Here is a 15,333-nt window from a genome sequence, read left to right as displayed (position 1 = left end):
AGTTTATTTTTGTGTATGGTGTGAGAGAGTGGTCAAGTTTCCATTCTTTTGCATGTAGCTGTCCAATTTTCCCAGCACCATTTATTGAAGAGACTGTCTTTTTTCCACCGGATGTTTTTTTTTTATTTCTCTCATTTATGGAACATAAGAACTAGGATGATTGGTAGGGGAAGAAAGGGATAAAGAAAGGGGCGGTAATCAGAAGGGGGAATGAAACATGAGAGACTATGGACTATGAGAAACAAACTGAGGGCTTCAGAGGGGAGGGGGGTGGGGGATTGGGATAGACCGGTGATGGGTAGTAAGGAGGGCATGTATTGCATGGTGCACTGGGTGTTATACGCAACTAATGAAGCATCCAACTTTACATCGGAATCCGGGGATGTACTATATGGTGACTAACATAATATAATAAAAAATCATTAAAAAAAAGTTTCTAAAAGAAAGAAAAATAAATATTAGATAATGGTGTAAGACCTGTTATCTCAAAGCGAGAAAGAAACTTTGCAGAGTTATGAATCCAAGTATCAGTACCAAAATTACTTTCTCTTCAGATTATCCTTTAAATTCCTAAGCATGACACAATTATATATGATTAAAAAAAGTAGTGTGTATGTACATATATACATGCAGATATATACATGTTTATCTGTATAGACATGTGTATATGTGTATAGACATACATATGTATGTATACATATATACACAAACATCAATACACATGTATGTATATGTAAGGATCATATAACTATGTGTGTGTGTGTATGTGTATATATATATATGTATATATATATATATATATATATGTATATATATATATATGGAAAACACACAGTACTTATACAAACAAACCACATATTTCAAGAGGGCAAATTGGTTAGGAACACAAATTGGCAGATCAATTCTCCCCTTAGAGAGTTCCCAGAAGTTTAAGGTCCTGAGCATAAATGCTTCTGGCCTTTTCCAGCAGGCACAATACCACGGTGGTGCCTCCAAAGGCAAACATACTTTCCTGGTAGATAACTGTTTTCTTGGCCTCTGAATAACTGTGGCCACATTCTCATGAAGAAAATTGTGGCCTTTTTTGCCAGTTACTTTATTTTTCCAGAGCAGTACAATTCCCACCTTGAGGCACAAGAGTCAAAGTTCCTAAATGAAGAGGCCTCTTGTCCATTATTGCAGGGGGTGTCTCTCAGCTTCTTGTCTACAATGATGATCTAGTTATGATGCAGCTTCTATACTCCTTTCTGGAATTTTCTAGAATCTGGAGCTTCTGTGTATGTGTGTGTGTACGTGCACACGTGCACGCTCACATATGCAAAAATCCAGCAGAATTTCACTGTGGTTTCCATGAGCCTGTCTTAACAACTGTCCCATTTTCTTCATCTCACTCATCTTTAGTACATTATCTCATTATTACTTATTCTCCTATTTCAAGGATTTATAAAGCCTCTGTTCCCAATCTGGGCCAGTGCCTGGTACTGTGGATGCAAAGATTCTTTCTTTCTTCCTTTACTTCACCCTGAACCATTCCATGAAGTAGTTGTGAGAGGCATGCCTGAAGAAAAAGATTCCTGCCCTGCAAGAGCTGACAGTCTTGTTTTCTTGGCCATTTCCAGAGGAGTCCATTCTTAAAACTCATCTTTTATAAAGTACCTAATCTTGGTATATTAATATTTCACCATATTTGGAACCAAAAACAAAGCACATAATTCCCCTGGAATCGGTTTTCAGAATAGAACTCTCTTGTCTGGCGTCGGGTCAACAGATAGGGCTAAGGCTGAGGGCCACTGATGTTATACTTGCGTGACGCCTAGAAAGCACGATACACGGGGAGACCAGAGTTCACATTTCCTCACATCAGTAGCTCTTCCTCCTCTGACATAGCAAACATGCACAGATATGCTGAAAGGGATGAATGCAACGGAAAAAATAAATGTGAAAATTCTTGAAAAAGCTGAAACTCTCATATAATTCTAAAAATTGGTAAACTTGGAAACTTTGGGTCCTAGCTTCAAAGACCTGAATCTTTGGAAAAGTTTGTTTTATGCTGTAAGCCATAGTTGGTCACATTGTCTTTTTTCTTACTGTGTCTTTGAATCTCACAAATAAAGAACTCTTCAAGGTGAACTGCATTTGACTTCCTCGAACATTCGCATACGTACTTTTTTAGATACAGAGCTTTGGAGTCCAGTCTTGAACCTATGATCTGAATCTGATTCTCTGCCTATAAAACACGAGACATCTCAACTGTGGTTTTAACCTTGAAGATGGTGGAGTCCGTTTCTTTTGAAAAGCAAACATTTTTAATAACAACTATTGTTGTCTTAGGCTGGGTTCTTTCAGCACAGACATTAAGACAAGGCTTAGAATGCAAGCAGGTCATGTGACAAATGGTCCAAAGAAACATTGCTAAGGGAGGGGGCCAGAAGGCCGTGGGAAGGAAGGTGGGTATGAAGCAGGCTGACACAGTGGGCAGCGGGAGCTGGGGACATGCTCCAGAGTCATGGAGGGGTAAGGAAGCTGCCGTTCTGGTTATCGCCTGCTTCCATCCATCATAAGCTGAGGGCTCAGGCCAGGGGCACTTCCAGCCTCCAAGGGGAATCATGTTTGCAGTCCAATGCTGCTCCTATGTCCAGGAAAGGTGAGTGCCGAGGGAACGTGGCTACAAATCATTTTCCTGTGCAAACTCCATTAAACCAATTTAATTCCTTGATCTGTTTTCCATATGGACTGGCCAGAGAAGTTCCCCTCCTTTTTTTTTTTCATTTTCATTTCTGCTCTGCTAGGATTAACCACTTATGGTCTCAACTGTTCAAAGTTTTCTTCTGTGGCCATTATTTCTACCATGGGTTTTCTCACATCAACACCTAAATTTTACTCTGCAGATTCAGTTGTTATCATTTGTATGTTTGGTTGCATCTACCAAGAATCACCATCACACATTAGACTTAGAAAAACAGACCCCTTTACCTACGTATCAGCCAACCACTGCGATCAATGTGAGCGTTACCCCTCAGACAGCCGAAGATTGTTCTGTCGCCCAGCACTGCCATAAACCAACCCCACATCTTGCCTAGGGTGGACTTCAGTGAATTTATACGTTCACCTTCTTAAGCGTCAATTTACCCAGCTGCAAAACTGTGCAAATAGTAGAGACTTCCTAGCTTCTTGTTAGGAATAATTAAGGTCAAATGTTCAAAAGAATTCCTGGCCTAGAGTAAGTGTTCAACACGTGTTATTTATTATTGTTGTTGTTGTTTTTGTTATTTAAGGTCATTACAATGACACATCAATTGGTTCATAAACTACTAATCTCTTTGCCAAGAGGATCTACACCATCCATGCTTCATAAAGAGCAAATGGTTGTGTCAAAAGGACTGACAGTCAAAATGTTGCACGTTGTGGGTAATAAGACCAGCTTTACAGGGTTGTTGCTGGAAGGAAAGGGAAGACAAGGTGTGTAACATGCCTGATACATACAGGCACTAAAGCACATGGTTTTTTTCCTTTCCCTTTCCTTAAAATGTAGGCCTTCAATCTGGAGGATAGGAGAAATGGTGTTATGATGCATTTTTAAAGCATTTCTAGAAAGTTGGCATTCCTGAGTCCAGAAGGGATTGAGATCTACTGGTTTGCAAGTCCTACTGAGTTACAGTGAAGTTCCAACATGCTTTCCAGAATGTCTTAAGAAAGGTGCAATTTGCTGCTCTTACTGAATTATCCTCACTCTACAATCTGCATTTCAGGAATTGCTATATGCTATTTATGAGTATGAGCTTAGATTGTTTCTTTAAAATGTGTGCATGTGTTTTGAGTTTTTCTCTTTTTTTTTTAGATTTAATTGTAGGTGCATTCGGGACAGGAAAAGTAGCTGTGTACAGGTACGTGGTTTGTGGTATGCAAATGTTCTTCTAATTGTTTCAAGGGCATTTCCTTTTTGCCACTAGTTTTGCCTTCAAGAGTATATCCCAACTATTTACTTGGGAGAACATTTAGATGCTCTTTTTAAAGTTTGGAGGAATTTTTGCTCTCACCTGTTTTCCTTTCTTTCGACTCTCTTTTTAATATCATACCTCATGACCAAACATCCGGCCCGTACTAACATAATGTTAAATGAAGATATGGATCTTAGCAGAACTTATAAAATGATGCATTCTTTAGATGGTACTATGTCTGAATTCTTCTCTTTGCTTTGGAAATGCATTAAAATGTGCTTATAGACAAGGGGTACCAGAGGGAGGAGGTTTCTATAAATCAGGTGTGGAGACTAAGTTAGGGAATGGAATGTACCAGGAATTAATACTCCAAGAGCAACTATTGAACAACAGTTCAAATCTGACAGGTCTAGATTCAAAAGCCTAGCCATTCCACACACTCACTCATGTGTAGACTTGGGCAAGTCCTACAACTTTTTGAGCCTCTGATTTTTTGTCTATTAAATAGGGATAACAATACTCGCTTTAGAAGTTTATTTTGTGAAGAGGATTAAATGAGAATCTGCACGTAAAGTACACAGAATAGTAAGTTGCTGGTAGACAGGTGGTGCTCAAAAAGTTTAGATTCTTTTTTCTTCTTAAAAAGAATTTTATAGGAATTCAAGACATTAGATCAGGATATCAAAACAAAAGGCAGAGAAGAGCCCCGCATGTTCTGGGCACATAATGCTAACCTAGCCCAACCCCCAGAGTGATTCTAAAGTTAGGTCTCCTCAAGTAAGTGAGATTTTTCTCCTTCATCAGTCCCAAGACATACTCACAGACTGATGTATATCCACCACTCACCACTTCGGGTCATAGAGAATCAGATGATTGAAAAGCTCAGGTATCTAAAGGATGAGGCCATGCTTGGGGTGGCCATGACGATGCCCCACTCCGGGCTGATGAACTGTCACGCTCTAGTTGCTAAGGTCTAAACCCACCACCCAGCCCTCATTCCTTCCCTCACTCCTTCACAGGGACCAGACCTACGTACGTCACAGTCTGACAGCTGGCTGCCAGCCTTCTCCCTCCCACCCCTTTTTTCCTCATGGGTATTTGCCCCAGTGATTTTGTCCTGCGGGTCTAATTCAGTCTTATTGTCTGCTTTTTCAAGGACTAACACAATATTAAAAACAAAATTACGTAACAAAGCACAGATAAATAGTGTAAAAGAGTTTGGGGAAACTCCCAGGGGGGCTCAGTGTAGTAATCATGAAACTGTTTAAAGTTGTGCCCTAAACACACACCGTCCCGAAGCATGGCCCTCCCTCCCCTCAGAAGAAAACTTACCCAACACAACCTCATTTTATGTTCTCATTTGGAGACTTGGCTCTTGGAACAGAGCTTTAAACACTGCCCAGTCCCCTTCCCCAGTGAGTTACTTGCTTGTCTTGTTATCCTCACCTGGGTGGTGAAAATTGACTTCGCTGAATATTTAGTCCCACTCCTCAAGCCTGGCTGCACATTAGAACCACCTGGAGGGTTTGGTTAACATTCCGATGCCGGCCCTGACCCCCTGAGGTTTTCTGACCTGTCTGAGAACTCCTCGATGCTTCTGTCCTGCGGTCAGGACTGAGAACCACGGCTCTGTGTGAAGTATGCCATGATCTTGTCAGCCCGCCCTTAGGCGTTTAGCCCAATCCGCAAAGCATGGATAGAAAATTATTCATCAGAATCAAAACCCATCAGCCCATCAGGAAAGACAACTTGCAAAACTCGAGGGCTTACAGGCATGAGTGAGTACAGAAGGATGCGTGTCCTCAATACGAGTATAGCAGATCCCAGAGCGCACTTCACAGCGAGCTCACCAGAACCCCTGGAGCCCACTCCACACACAGCAGCCCTGCGAGCGCGGTTCTGCTTGACAGACCCGCAGCCCCATTCGCTGGGGTTCACGAGCGACCACACGTGTGTTAGGTAACAAGTTAAGTCTGGAGCCCACCTGTTCACGCAGCGAGGCAAATTCTTGGCGCAAAGGCTGGGATTGTTGGCAGTGGGCTCCGAAAGTGGGGTGTCGCTCACGTGGCTCATTGTGACCCTGTGTCTTCTCCCTGCAGAGCGAGGCCAGTGGTGACTGTGGACGCCCAGCTCTTGCTGCACCCAATGATTATCAATCTGGAGAATAAAACATGCCAGATTCCGGAGTCTCTGTCAGTGGTGGCCTGGTGAGTTAGACCAGTGCCTCCCAAACCCGGATGCGGATGCAGATCACGTGGGCCTCTTGTCATGATGCAGCTTCCGGGGTGGGGCCTGAGAGTAGCTCTGAGAAGCTCGGGTCTGGTGTTATGCCGTGGGTCTGTGCACCCGATTGAAGTAACAAAGAGCTCGTCTTTCTGAATGGATAAGGAAAATGTGATATAGATATATATAGACAGAGAATTACTATACATATAAAATATTACTATATATACAAATTACAATATATACAATATATTGCTCTACACACACACACACACTAGAATATTATACAGCCATTAAAAAAAGATGAGATCTTTCCATTTGAGACAACATATGAATGGACCTAGAAGGTATCATGCTAAGTGAAATACGTCAGATAGGGAAAGACAAAAACCATATGATTCCACTCATAAATGGAATCTAAAAAAGAATAAACAAAAAGCAGAACAGAGCTATACATACAGAGAACAAACTCTGGTTGTCAGAAAGGATGGAGGTGGGGGTTGGACAAAATAGGTGAAGGGGGTAGGGAGATACAGGCTTCCAGTTATGGAATGAGTAAGTAACAGGAATAAAGGCAGAGCAGGGGAATGCAGTCAATGACGTTATAATAGTGATGTAATGGAACAGATGGCAGCTATACTTTGTGGTGACCACAGTGTGATGTATAAACTTCTCAGATCACTAACTTGTACACCTGAAGTAATGTAACATTTTTTCCAACTATGCTCAAAAAAAAATTTTTAAGACAACAATATTCAGAGAGATCGAAGATGTAAGCAAATACGATGAGGATAATGGCAGCAATATTTCTCAAAGTCAGAGAAGAAAGATACAAATACAGGAAGGAGGAAAGCTAAACTATTTCTTGTGCTACTCATCTGGAATGGGAGGCATGAATGTGCACTCATGTTTTTCAGGATATAGAGATTGAAACAAATACAGATATAGAAAAAAACAGAGTTAGTCTTTCAAAAAAAAAAAAGAAGGATCTATCACATGATGTTTATCTTGATCTTTTGTTGTTAATTTATCACATGAAGGCTACTTCTCCAACCTACAGGCTCCAAGTGAAAGGAGAAGCATAAAAACATTTGTGGAAATTCCCAATGTAACAAAACTCGGAGCTCTCTTTTAGGTTCTTGGCATGCTCAAATAAATATCAACCAAACTGAAAATAGAAAAAATACCTTGACTTTTACATTAGCATATGCTTATGGATACCCCTTTCCAGACTTTTTTTTTTTAATAGTCAGGTTTCGGTTCAATCACTCAGTTTCCTGTGCTGAAAACATACATCCATTTTGTAATTTAGTGTGCACAATTAGACAAAATGCAATTGTAAAAATAACAATTTTTGTGCTCTCAGCTCTGTTGTTGTGGCCCTGATCTCATCATCACGAATATTAGTAGAATTATGGTTCCTTTGGTGGGCCATAGAGAACAAGATTTCTATCACTTCTGAAAGTGTTCCTTCTCAATCTTCTGGTCATCTGAAAGAACTACAAATGGAATTCAGTTGTAACAGAGCTTGAGAATACGGCACTTTGTTTCTCAATATGTGGGTCCTCAAAGGTCAGAAGTCTGTCCTATTGGGTGATGCCAACGGGGTATATCCTCTGAAAAATCAACAAATACTTGGAGTGTTTGAGATTTGCCCTCATTTTCCAGAAGGTGTGGTCTAATTCAGACAGTATGTTCAGTTCCTGAGACTGTCAGAATGCAGAACAAACCAGTCTTAACCCAGAGAACTTATTTCCACCCAATCTCAGCGTGTTGTTGATGGCCTTTTGACAGGAGTTCATACCAGAGTCAAAGCCTTTGTGGGTGGAGGTCGGGGCTGGGGGTGGGGGTGTGAGGAAGACCTTGAAGAAATCTTTGAAAAAACGTCCTTTGGGCACTCCCCAATTCCGGGAGGTGTGCTCTCTCCTTTACCAGTTTTTGAAAGTAGCTGGGAAATGCCCTAAGCACATTTTTAAATGGTTTAAAACCATAAAGTATTATAATGAAAACCTGAGCTGAGAAAATATGTGAAAGCGCCAGTGTCTGTCCTTACCCTGGTGTGATTCATGGAAATGAACTGTGGGAGCTCCTTGGGCAAGAGTGCTAAGACTTCAGTATTTCCCCAAAGAGCCTGGTGGTCCCACATTCGCAACTGAATGGACCCTACGCTGGATGCTTTTAAGTATCTGGGTGTGACATGCTCTGACATAAAGTGCTATTTTAAACTAGATCATTTTTTCTAAGGATTCTTAGGGTTTTTTTTAATGAAATTTTAAGTATTTTTTTTTAAAGATTTTATTTATTTATTTGACAGAGATAGAGACAGCCAGCGAGAGAGGGAACACAAGCAGGGGGAGTGGGAGAGGAAGAAGCAGGCTCACAGCAGAAGAGCCTGATGTGGGGCTCGATCCCATAACGCCGGGATCACTCCCTGAGCCGAAGGCAGACGCTTAACCGCTGTGCCACCCAGTTGCCCCGAAATTTTAAGTATTTTTAATAGATATGAGGTCTGTTTGGTTTTATGGAAAGAATATTACTTTGTTACAAGAAAATGTTTCTTTTCATGGGCTGTTTTCCTTATTGCATTAAATCATATTATTAAGGTAAGATGGAATTTGTTGTGTGGGCAAATGAATAAATATGTCTTTATGTATTTATTTCATTCTATCACATGCATTCTCTGAAAAACATTTCATTTTCACATGCAAAAATTTGGAATTAATGGTGGCTCAGGGTACTTGAAGATGAAAGTTAACAGCTGTTTTAGTCTAGAATGTGTTTCTCTGATAGTTTTTAAACTTATTTTAGGAATTTAGGTCAATATTTCCAAAATGACTGACAGATATTTGTCGGTTTTCCTAGAATTTTTGTCTGTATATGATATAACCTTGTATTCTATATTTGAAAACCATTTAAGAGAAGGCTAACTGGGATGTGTCTTTCAGACAGCTGTGTAGTTTTATAAAGTATCTGCTACTGGCATTTCCAAATTAGAAAAAAATAATAAAACCTCCACAATAAATACTAATATTGTTATTAATCAATTAAAAAATAAAAAGTATTTAGCAAACTATTTCATTTGACAAATGTGAAAGACCATCACTATCCACTTTCCAAATGTAAGAAAACCTTTTCCAGTATGCCTAACTTCATGCAAAATAGTTGCTGTCACTGAAATCAAATCAAAGTGCTTAGATTGAAAAATGAGGGGTGTCTGGCGGGCTCAGTCACAGAAGTATGCAACTCTTGATCTTGGGGTCGTGAGTTCGAGCCCCACGTTTGGTGTAGAGATTACTTAAAGCAAATCAATAAAATTAAAAAAAAAAAGAAAAATGAATTTCTTTGTACCTTTAAATCCTGTTTCATATCCACCTCATTCTTTCTCCATCATGCATGGCTATGCACACCGTTACATCCCAGTATCATTATTCTAACGGTGCATTGAGTCAGGGCTCCTTTAGGAGGATTTGTCATGTATTGTCCTAACTTCACTATAGACAGAATTTCCTTTAGAATTTATGTGATGAGGGTTTTAAGTTGATTTAATGTTTTGTTCCAATCAGACCTATTCAGACTAATGTATCATATTGAATGTGATCATAAATTCAAGTTTGCAGTTTTAACTCTAATTAATTATAGGTCACAGCTTTCCCTGACAACTCAAGTGTACTTTATATTTAGATATAGTCTTGTGAGTGGACCTAATTCTCTGGTATATAAAACACATAGTGAATGTACAATATATGCTTTGCTAAATTCAGAATGAATATTTCAACAAAAACACTAATTCAAAAAGATATATTCACCCCTATGTTTATTGCAGCATTATTTACATTAGCCAAGATATGGAAGCAGCCCAAGTGTCCATTGATAAACGAATGGATAAGGAAGATGTGGTAAATATATTTACAGTGGAAGAGTACTCAGCCATAAAAAAGAATGAGATTTTGCCATTTCCAACAACATGGATGGACCTAGAGGATATTATGCTAAGATATTATAAGTCAGACAGAGAAAACAACTATCATGATTTCACTTATATGTGGAATCTAAAAAACAAAACAAATGAATAAACAAACAAACAAAAACAGACTCACACAGAGAACGAACAGGTGCTTGGCAGAGAGCAGAGGCTAAGAGAGATAGGCAAAATATATGAAAGGGATTAAGAGGTACAGACTTCCAGTAACAAATTAAGTCACAGCGATGAAAAGGACAGCATAGGGAATAGAGTCAGTAATTTTGTTTTTACTTTGTATGGTAACAGATGGTAGCTACGCTTACCATGGTGAGCACTGAGCTGTTGAATCATTGTGTTATTTACCTGAAACAAATATAACATTACATATCAACTATATTTCATAATAAAAAGTTTCTCAATAATGTTTTATTTATCATAACTTGATAACATTTTTCAATATCTGATAGGATTTTTCATTTTTCAGTCTTTTTTTTAAGTAGGCTCCCCGCCCAATGTGGGGCTTGAACTCAGGACCCTGAGATCAAGAGTCATGTGGTCTAGAGAATGTGCCATCCAGGCACCCCAATAATAAACATTTTCTTTAAAAAAATGAATATTTTGGTTCAGCACTATAAACTTTCAAGGTTTTCCTTTTAGATCAGAACAAGGTGCTTGGAACGTTTTGACTTGGCAACCCTTTTCTGTGAAAGACATCTATAAACTGGCAGGTGTAGGCTGAGGTGGTGGTGTTATCAATAATTCAGTAGGTTGTAGCAGGTGTTTTAAACTTGTATGAAAAAAGTCAGTCATCCAGTTACTGATAAGGGGGTAAACAGGGAGAACTAAGAAAGAAATACAGAACTACATTGATGCGTAATTGATATAATTCATAAATCAGCCGCTGACATCATTTGTCCATCAAACAAACACTTTCTTGCAAAGAAAAATAAGGTTTACCTCCAGAGCTCTCATTTATTTCTTTTCCAAAAACTTTATTGCTTTTGAATTGTTCATTTTCAACAAAAGGCTGTATATAAAATTATTTTAATTTACGTAGGCTGATAATTTCATTACAAACAGGAATTTCTCTTGTAAAAGTGAATGAACTTTGTCTCTGACTTTGACACGTAACCAGGTACCTCCAAAAAAAAAAAAAAAAAAAGGGGGACACAAAAAACATGTCGACTTTGAAAGCCCGACATGCTGCAGAATGTAAAGATAGGGTTAACTGTTCCCTCTTTCTTAAATAATTCTAATTGAAGTTGAAGTGGGCTGGAATTTGTGATTTCTCGGGGGAAATAGCACAAGCACTTGGAAGAGCAGAGACATCTCAGGAAACTATTGGCTTAATGGCATGTGGCAAATTATTTACCCTGAAGGGAGACATTGACTGAGGTCACGGCAGATAGATGAGTCCCAGATGTGACACATTTTCATTATATTCCACGCAGGAAGCTGACACATAATTAAAGTATGATTAGGGATTATTTACAGCTTTGGGATGCTGTCGAAATACTCAAATCCTACTACAGTATTTTATTAGTAAAATCATTAAGACTGTCTTGAAATCATATTTAAGTATGTTCTCCTATTGGTACTTTCTTGGAAATGTGGAAAAGCCCCCTCTCGAACGCTGGCTTGCTAGGGCTTTTTTCAGGAGGGATGTGAGCACATGCTGCAAAGCCAGGCAGAGACGACTGGTCATTTCTCATTTCCCTTTTTGGTCACAGAACAGGTCCCAGGGCAGGTCATCCTACGAGCCGTGGCAGACATCTCTCTGGATTGAGTTTAGGTCATGTTCCAGGCAAAACTATCAAGTGTCTCTTGTGCACGTCTGCCCTCTTTTTATTGTGTCTACATGCCATATCATGGTGCCCACCTAGCTTGAGACAGCCATGCTTAGCTCCTCCTGTTCTTTCTCTCTCCCTCCAAATTGTACCCACACCCAGCAATTTACCACCAGGCTCCCTCCTCCTCCTAAACCAAGTGGGGATGGGGGTTCGTCATCCCATGGTGCTCCGTGCCTCTTAGGATGAAGTCCAAACTCTATAACATGAATTTCAAAGCCCTGTTCCCTGCAGATCAACCGACCAGCCTCATTTCCCTGAGCTTCCCCTCCCTGCTCCCACCAAACTCAGTTTCTGCCTGTTCCTCAAATGGAGTCACGTTCTTGCTCATCTCCAAGTTCTACCGCTGGCTGTCCCTCCTGCACTGCCTAATTCTTCCCTCCCTCACACAGGGGCAGGGTTCATATGTATTTATGGAATAAAAGCAGCAAGTAATTGATTACTTAATCCATTGATTAAATCAGTTACCTTTAAAGTATTACTTTAAATACTTTCCGACGTATTCATGTTACCCGTCTTAATTGCATTAGTGTTGTGGTCAAGTGGTGAGATAGATAGCTGGATAGACTTTACAAATATATGCATCTGTAGTTAGTTGTGTGTGTGTATAATGAGAAATACAGAGTAAAAATGAGGTATTCATTTTGTCTTGGGTGAGATAAAGGTTTCTACTTCAGATTCAAAACTTTACTAACCAATACATTATTGACTATTGTTTTCCATAGCTTCTCTTTAAGAGTATGCGTGTCTGTAACAGGCCAGAGCATTTCCAACACAATCGGTGAGCATGTTTTCATTTTTACACTCCCGTACCATAGCAAGAAAAGTTAACAATAAGCATTTCTTGGCACAGACCATAGAAAACTTTGAAAGAGCCCTTTTTTAATATTAAGATTTCTATTGTATATATGGAAATTTCTACATAACTCTTACTTGAATGATTGGCGTTAATGTTACCTGTAAAAACAAATATAATCATGACAGAGGAAAACCATTACAAAGCAAGGTTCTCAGCTTGGAGAGTATTTTCTAAAACTTTTTTTTCCAGCTTGTGTATTGTTTTTGATCCAACTATGAGAACAATGTTTTCTGAGTAAGCAAGTTGAAATAGAAATTAATTCAAGCACTGCATTCACTGAATACTTTTCCTTTCCTGATTCTATTTGCTCTATTTCTGTCCCTAGGCCTGACTGCCGAGCTGCACTTAGACTCCCTGAAACAAAAAGGAGCCATTAAACGCACGCTTTTCCTTGACAACCACCAGTCACATCGCATCTTCCCCCTCCCTGTAAAGCGGCAGAAATCCCTCCAATGCCAGGATTTTGTGGTTTACCTTCGAGTAAGTGTTCCAGAATCACCTTTCTGGCCTCTAACATTCAGAGTCAAATTCCAACCGTTTTTCTCTATTGAATCACCATACTTGTCCACAGAGATTCACATCTATTTTCCTTTTATAGGAGCAAACTTTATTATAAGGCCCCTGGCTCCGTTCTCGAGCTCCGAGGCAGCTGACCTGATGGTGTGTGGCTGTTCCTTCCCGGGGCTTCTTTCTGCTTTGCACACTACCCTGATACTAGCACTAACTCAGGTGGTTTTCATTTCTCACCACCTCCCTCCCAAAAAACCCATAAACGTTAAATGCAATTTATTTGAATTTTTCTCCTACATGAGTATGTTTGGCCAGATGTTATCAATGTGCATTTCAAAGCCAACTCGGGAAAATGTTTAGGCAAATCAACACTTTTATTGAAAGTAATTTACATATATATACATATATAATATAGATATAAATATATATAATTTATATATAAAAACATAAATAAATATAATTTATGTATATTTATAATAACTCCAAGCCAAATGTGAAGAGCCAAAATATTTATAGCACTATTATTCCAGCTTCTTAGCAGTTGTGGGGTTTATCACTCTCTCTCTCTCTCATTTTGTCTCCTTCCTTAACGGGACTTAGTGAGGGGGTGAGAGAACCCAGTGAGGGCAAAGTTCACAAACACGCTCTAGAATGCTCTAGAATGAAAAGCTGGATGCATGACCCTTGAGTCTCATTATGACCGTGACTGACACACATCTGAAGGTGGCATTTCCTCTGTCTGGTCTGAGGCATTCCTATGTGCTCAGGGTCTTTGCACGTGCTACCCCTCCACTCTGAAGGGGTTCTATTTCCTTTTCTGAGGGAACTTCAAGGGCATTGAAGGTGTTGTGAAGTTCATGTGAGCTTAAAGAGATGGCAAGAGAGAAGGAGAATCAAGATGTTTTCTCCCCCTGAGACCAAAAGGACTCATAAATGCTGCCAGCCTCATGAAAACAAAAATCCCAATTCATGAAACTTTCCATGGCATTTATTACATTTATAAGTATGTTTTTTTGCCCTTTGCAATTTGACCCATCTGTGTGGGAACCTGAAGATTGCCTCCTGAAGCATATAGGTCTAAACAATTTCATCCCTGAACATGCATTAATTAAGCTGCCTACTATAACCCACATGAACCTGAGCGGGCTGCCGTGATCAGCAGCATTGATCATTCACTTTCACTGGCCAAAGTCAAATGTCGCCTGCCTTTCACAGACTAACATCTTGTAGCTATTTCCCGGAGCCTGCCTTGAGAGTGTGATTATTTTCCCTAGGATGAAACTGAATTCCGAGATAAATTATCTCCAATCAACATTAGTTTGAATTACAGTTTGGATGAATCCACCTTTAAAGAAGGCCTGGAAGTGAAACCGATATTGAATTACTACAGGGAAAACACTGTGACCGAGCAGGTAGGTCCCTGACAGTCTGGGATGGTTGGTTCTCGGTCAGGCCCTGGGCATCGCTCCTGTGACCTGAAGACCAAACCCAGCCTCTTTTGTTTGCATTCCTGCACATGAACTCGTCCCACTGGGGAGATTTCCCTGATGTGTTGCCTGAAACACTGCATAACCGTGTTTTCAGAAGCCCTTCCCCTTGTGCAACCGAGATTTAATTTGCTCAAACTTTGGCTGTAAGGGAAACAATACAGCCTGTGACCCTCAAAACACTGCCAGGGAGGCCTTCTTTAGGGAGGTTGCAGAATGAATGGGAATCGGGCTATTATGTCAACGAGGCTGTATCGGGAGATCACTGCCTCGCCCAGGGTGTCTAGCAGGGCAGAATCATGCCGAGTGAAATGAGGGCTTTGGTTTAATTTGTGGAATTTTTCAAACTTTTCAAGAAAAAGAATGCAATTCAGGTTTTCCCAGATTATTCCTGATGCCTATTTGCACAACACAGGCTCACATCCTGGTGGATTGTGGTGAAGACAACGTGTGCATTCCTGACTTGAAGCTGTCAGCTAGACCGTAAGTCTAAGTAAATAGACATGTA

At 39.9% G+C, this 15,333-nt stretch overlaps 1 protein-coding gene across 2 annotated transcripts in view; it reads left to right on the top strand.

Annotated features, from left to right (window-relative positions):
* Nucleotides 1-15,333, top strand: part of ITGA8 (integrin subunit alpha 8) — a 179,765-nt gene that overhangs the window by 94,444 nt on the left and 69,988 nt on the right. For both annotated transcript variants that reach the window (XM_034643803.1, XM_002926627.4), the window contains exons 14-19: nucleotides 3,839-3,884; nucleotides 6,038-6,145; nucleotides 12,695-12,750; nucleotides 13,154-13,308; nucleotides 14,613-14,750; nucleotides 15,241-15,308. In XM_034643803.1, the coding sequence (XP_034499694.1) occupies nucleotides 3,839-3,884; nucleotides 6,038-6,145; nucleotides 12,695-12,750; nucleotides 13,154-13,308; nucleotides 14,613-14,750; nucleotides 15,241-15,308 (571 nt within the window). The remainder of the gene's footprint in view (nucleotides 1-3,838; nucleotides 3,885-6,037; nucleotides 6,146-12,694; nucleotides 12,751-13,153; nucleotides 13,309-14,612; nucleotides 14,751-15,240; nucleotides 15,309-15,333) is intronic.

Source organism: Ailuropoda melanoleuca, chromosome 15 (genome assembly GCF_002007445.2).
Source record: "Ailuropoda melanoleuca isolate Jingjing chromosome 15, ASM200744v2, whole genome shotgun sequence".
Classification (NCBI taxonomy): Eukaryota; Metazoa; Chordata; class Mammalia; order Carnivora; family Ursidae; genus Ailuropoda; species Ailuropoda melanoleuca.
The sequence above is the reverse complement of the archived record's forward strand: the minus strand, read 5'-3'. Positions and strand labels throughout refer to the sequence as shown.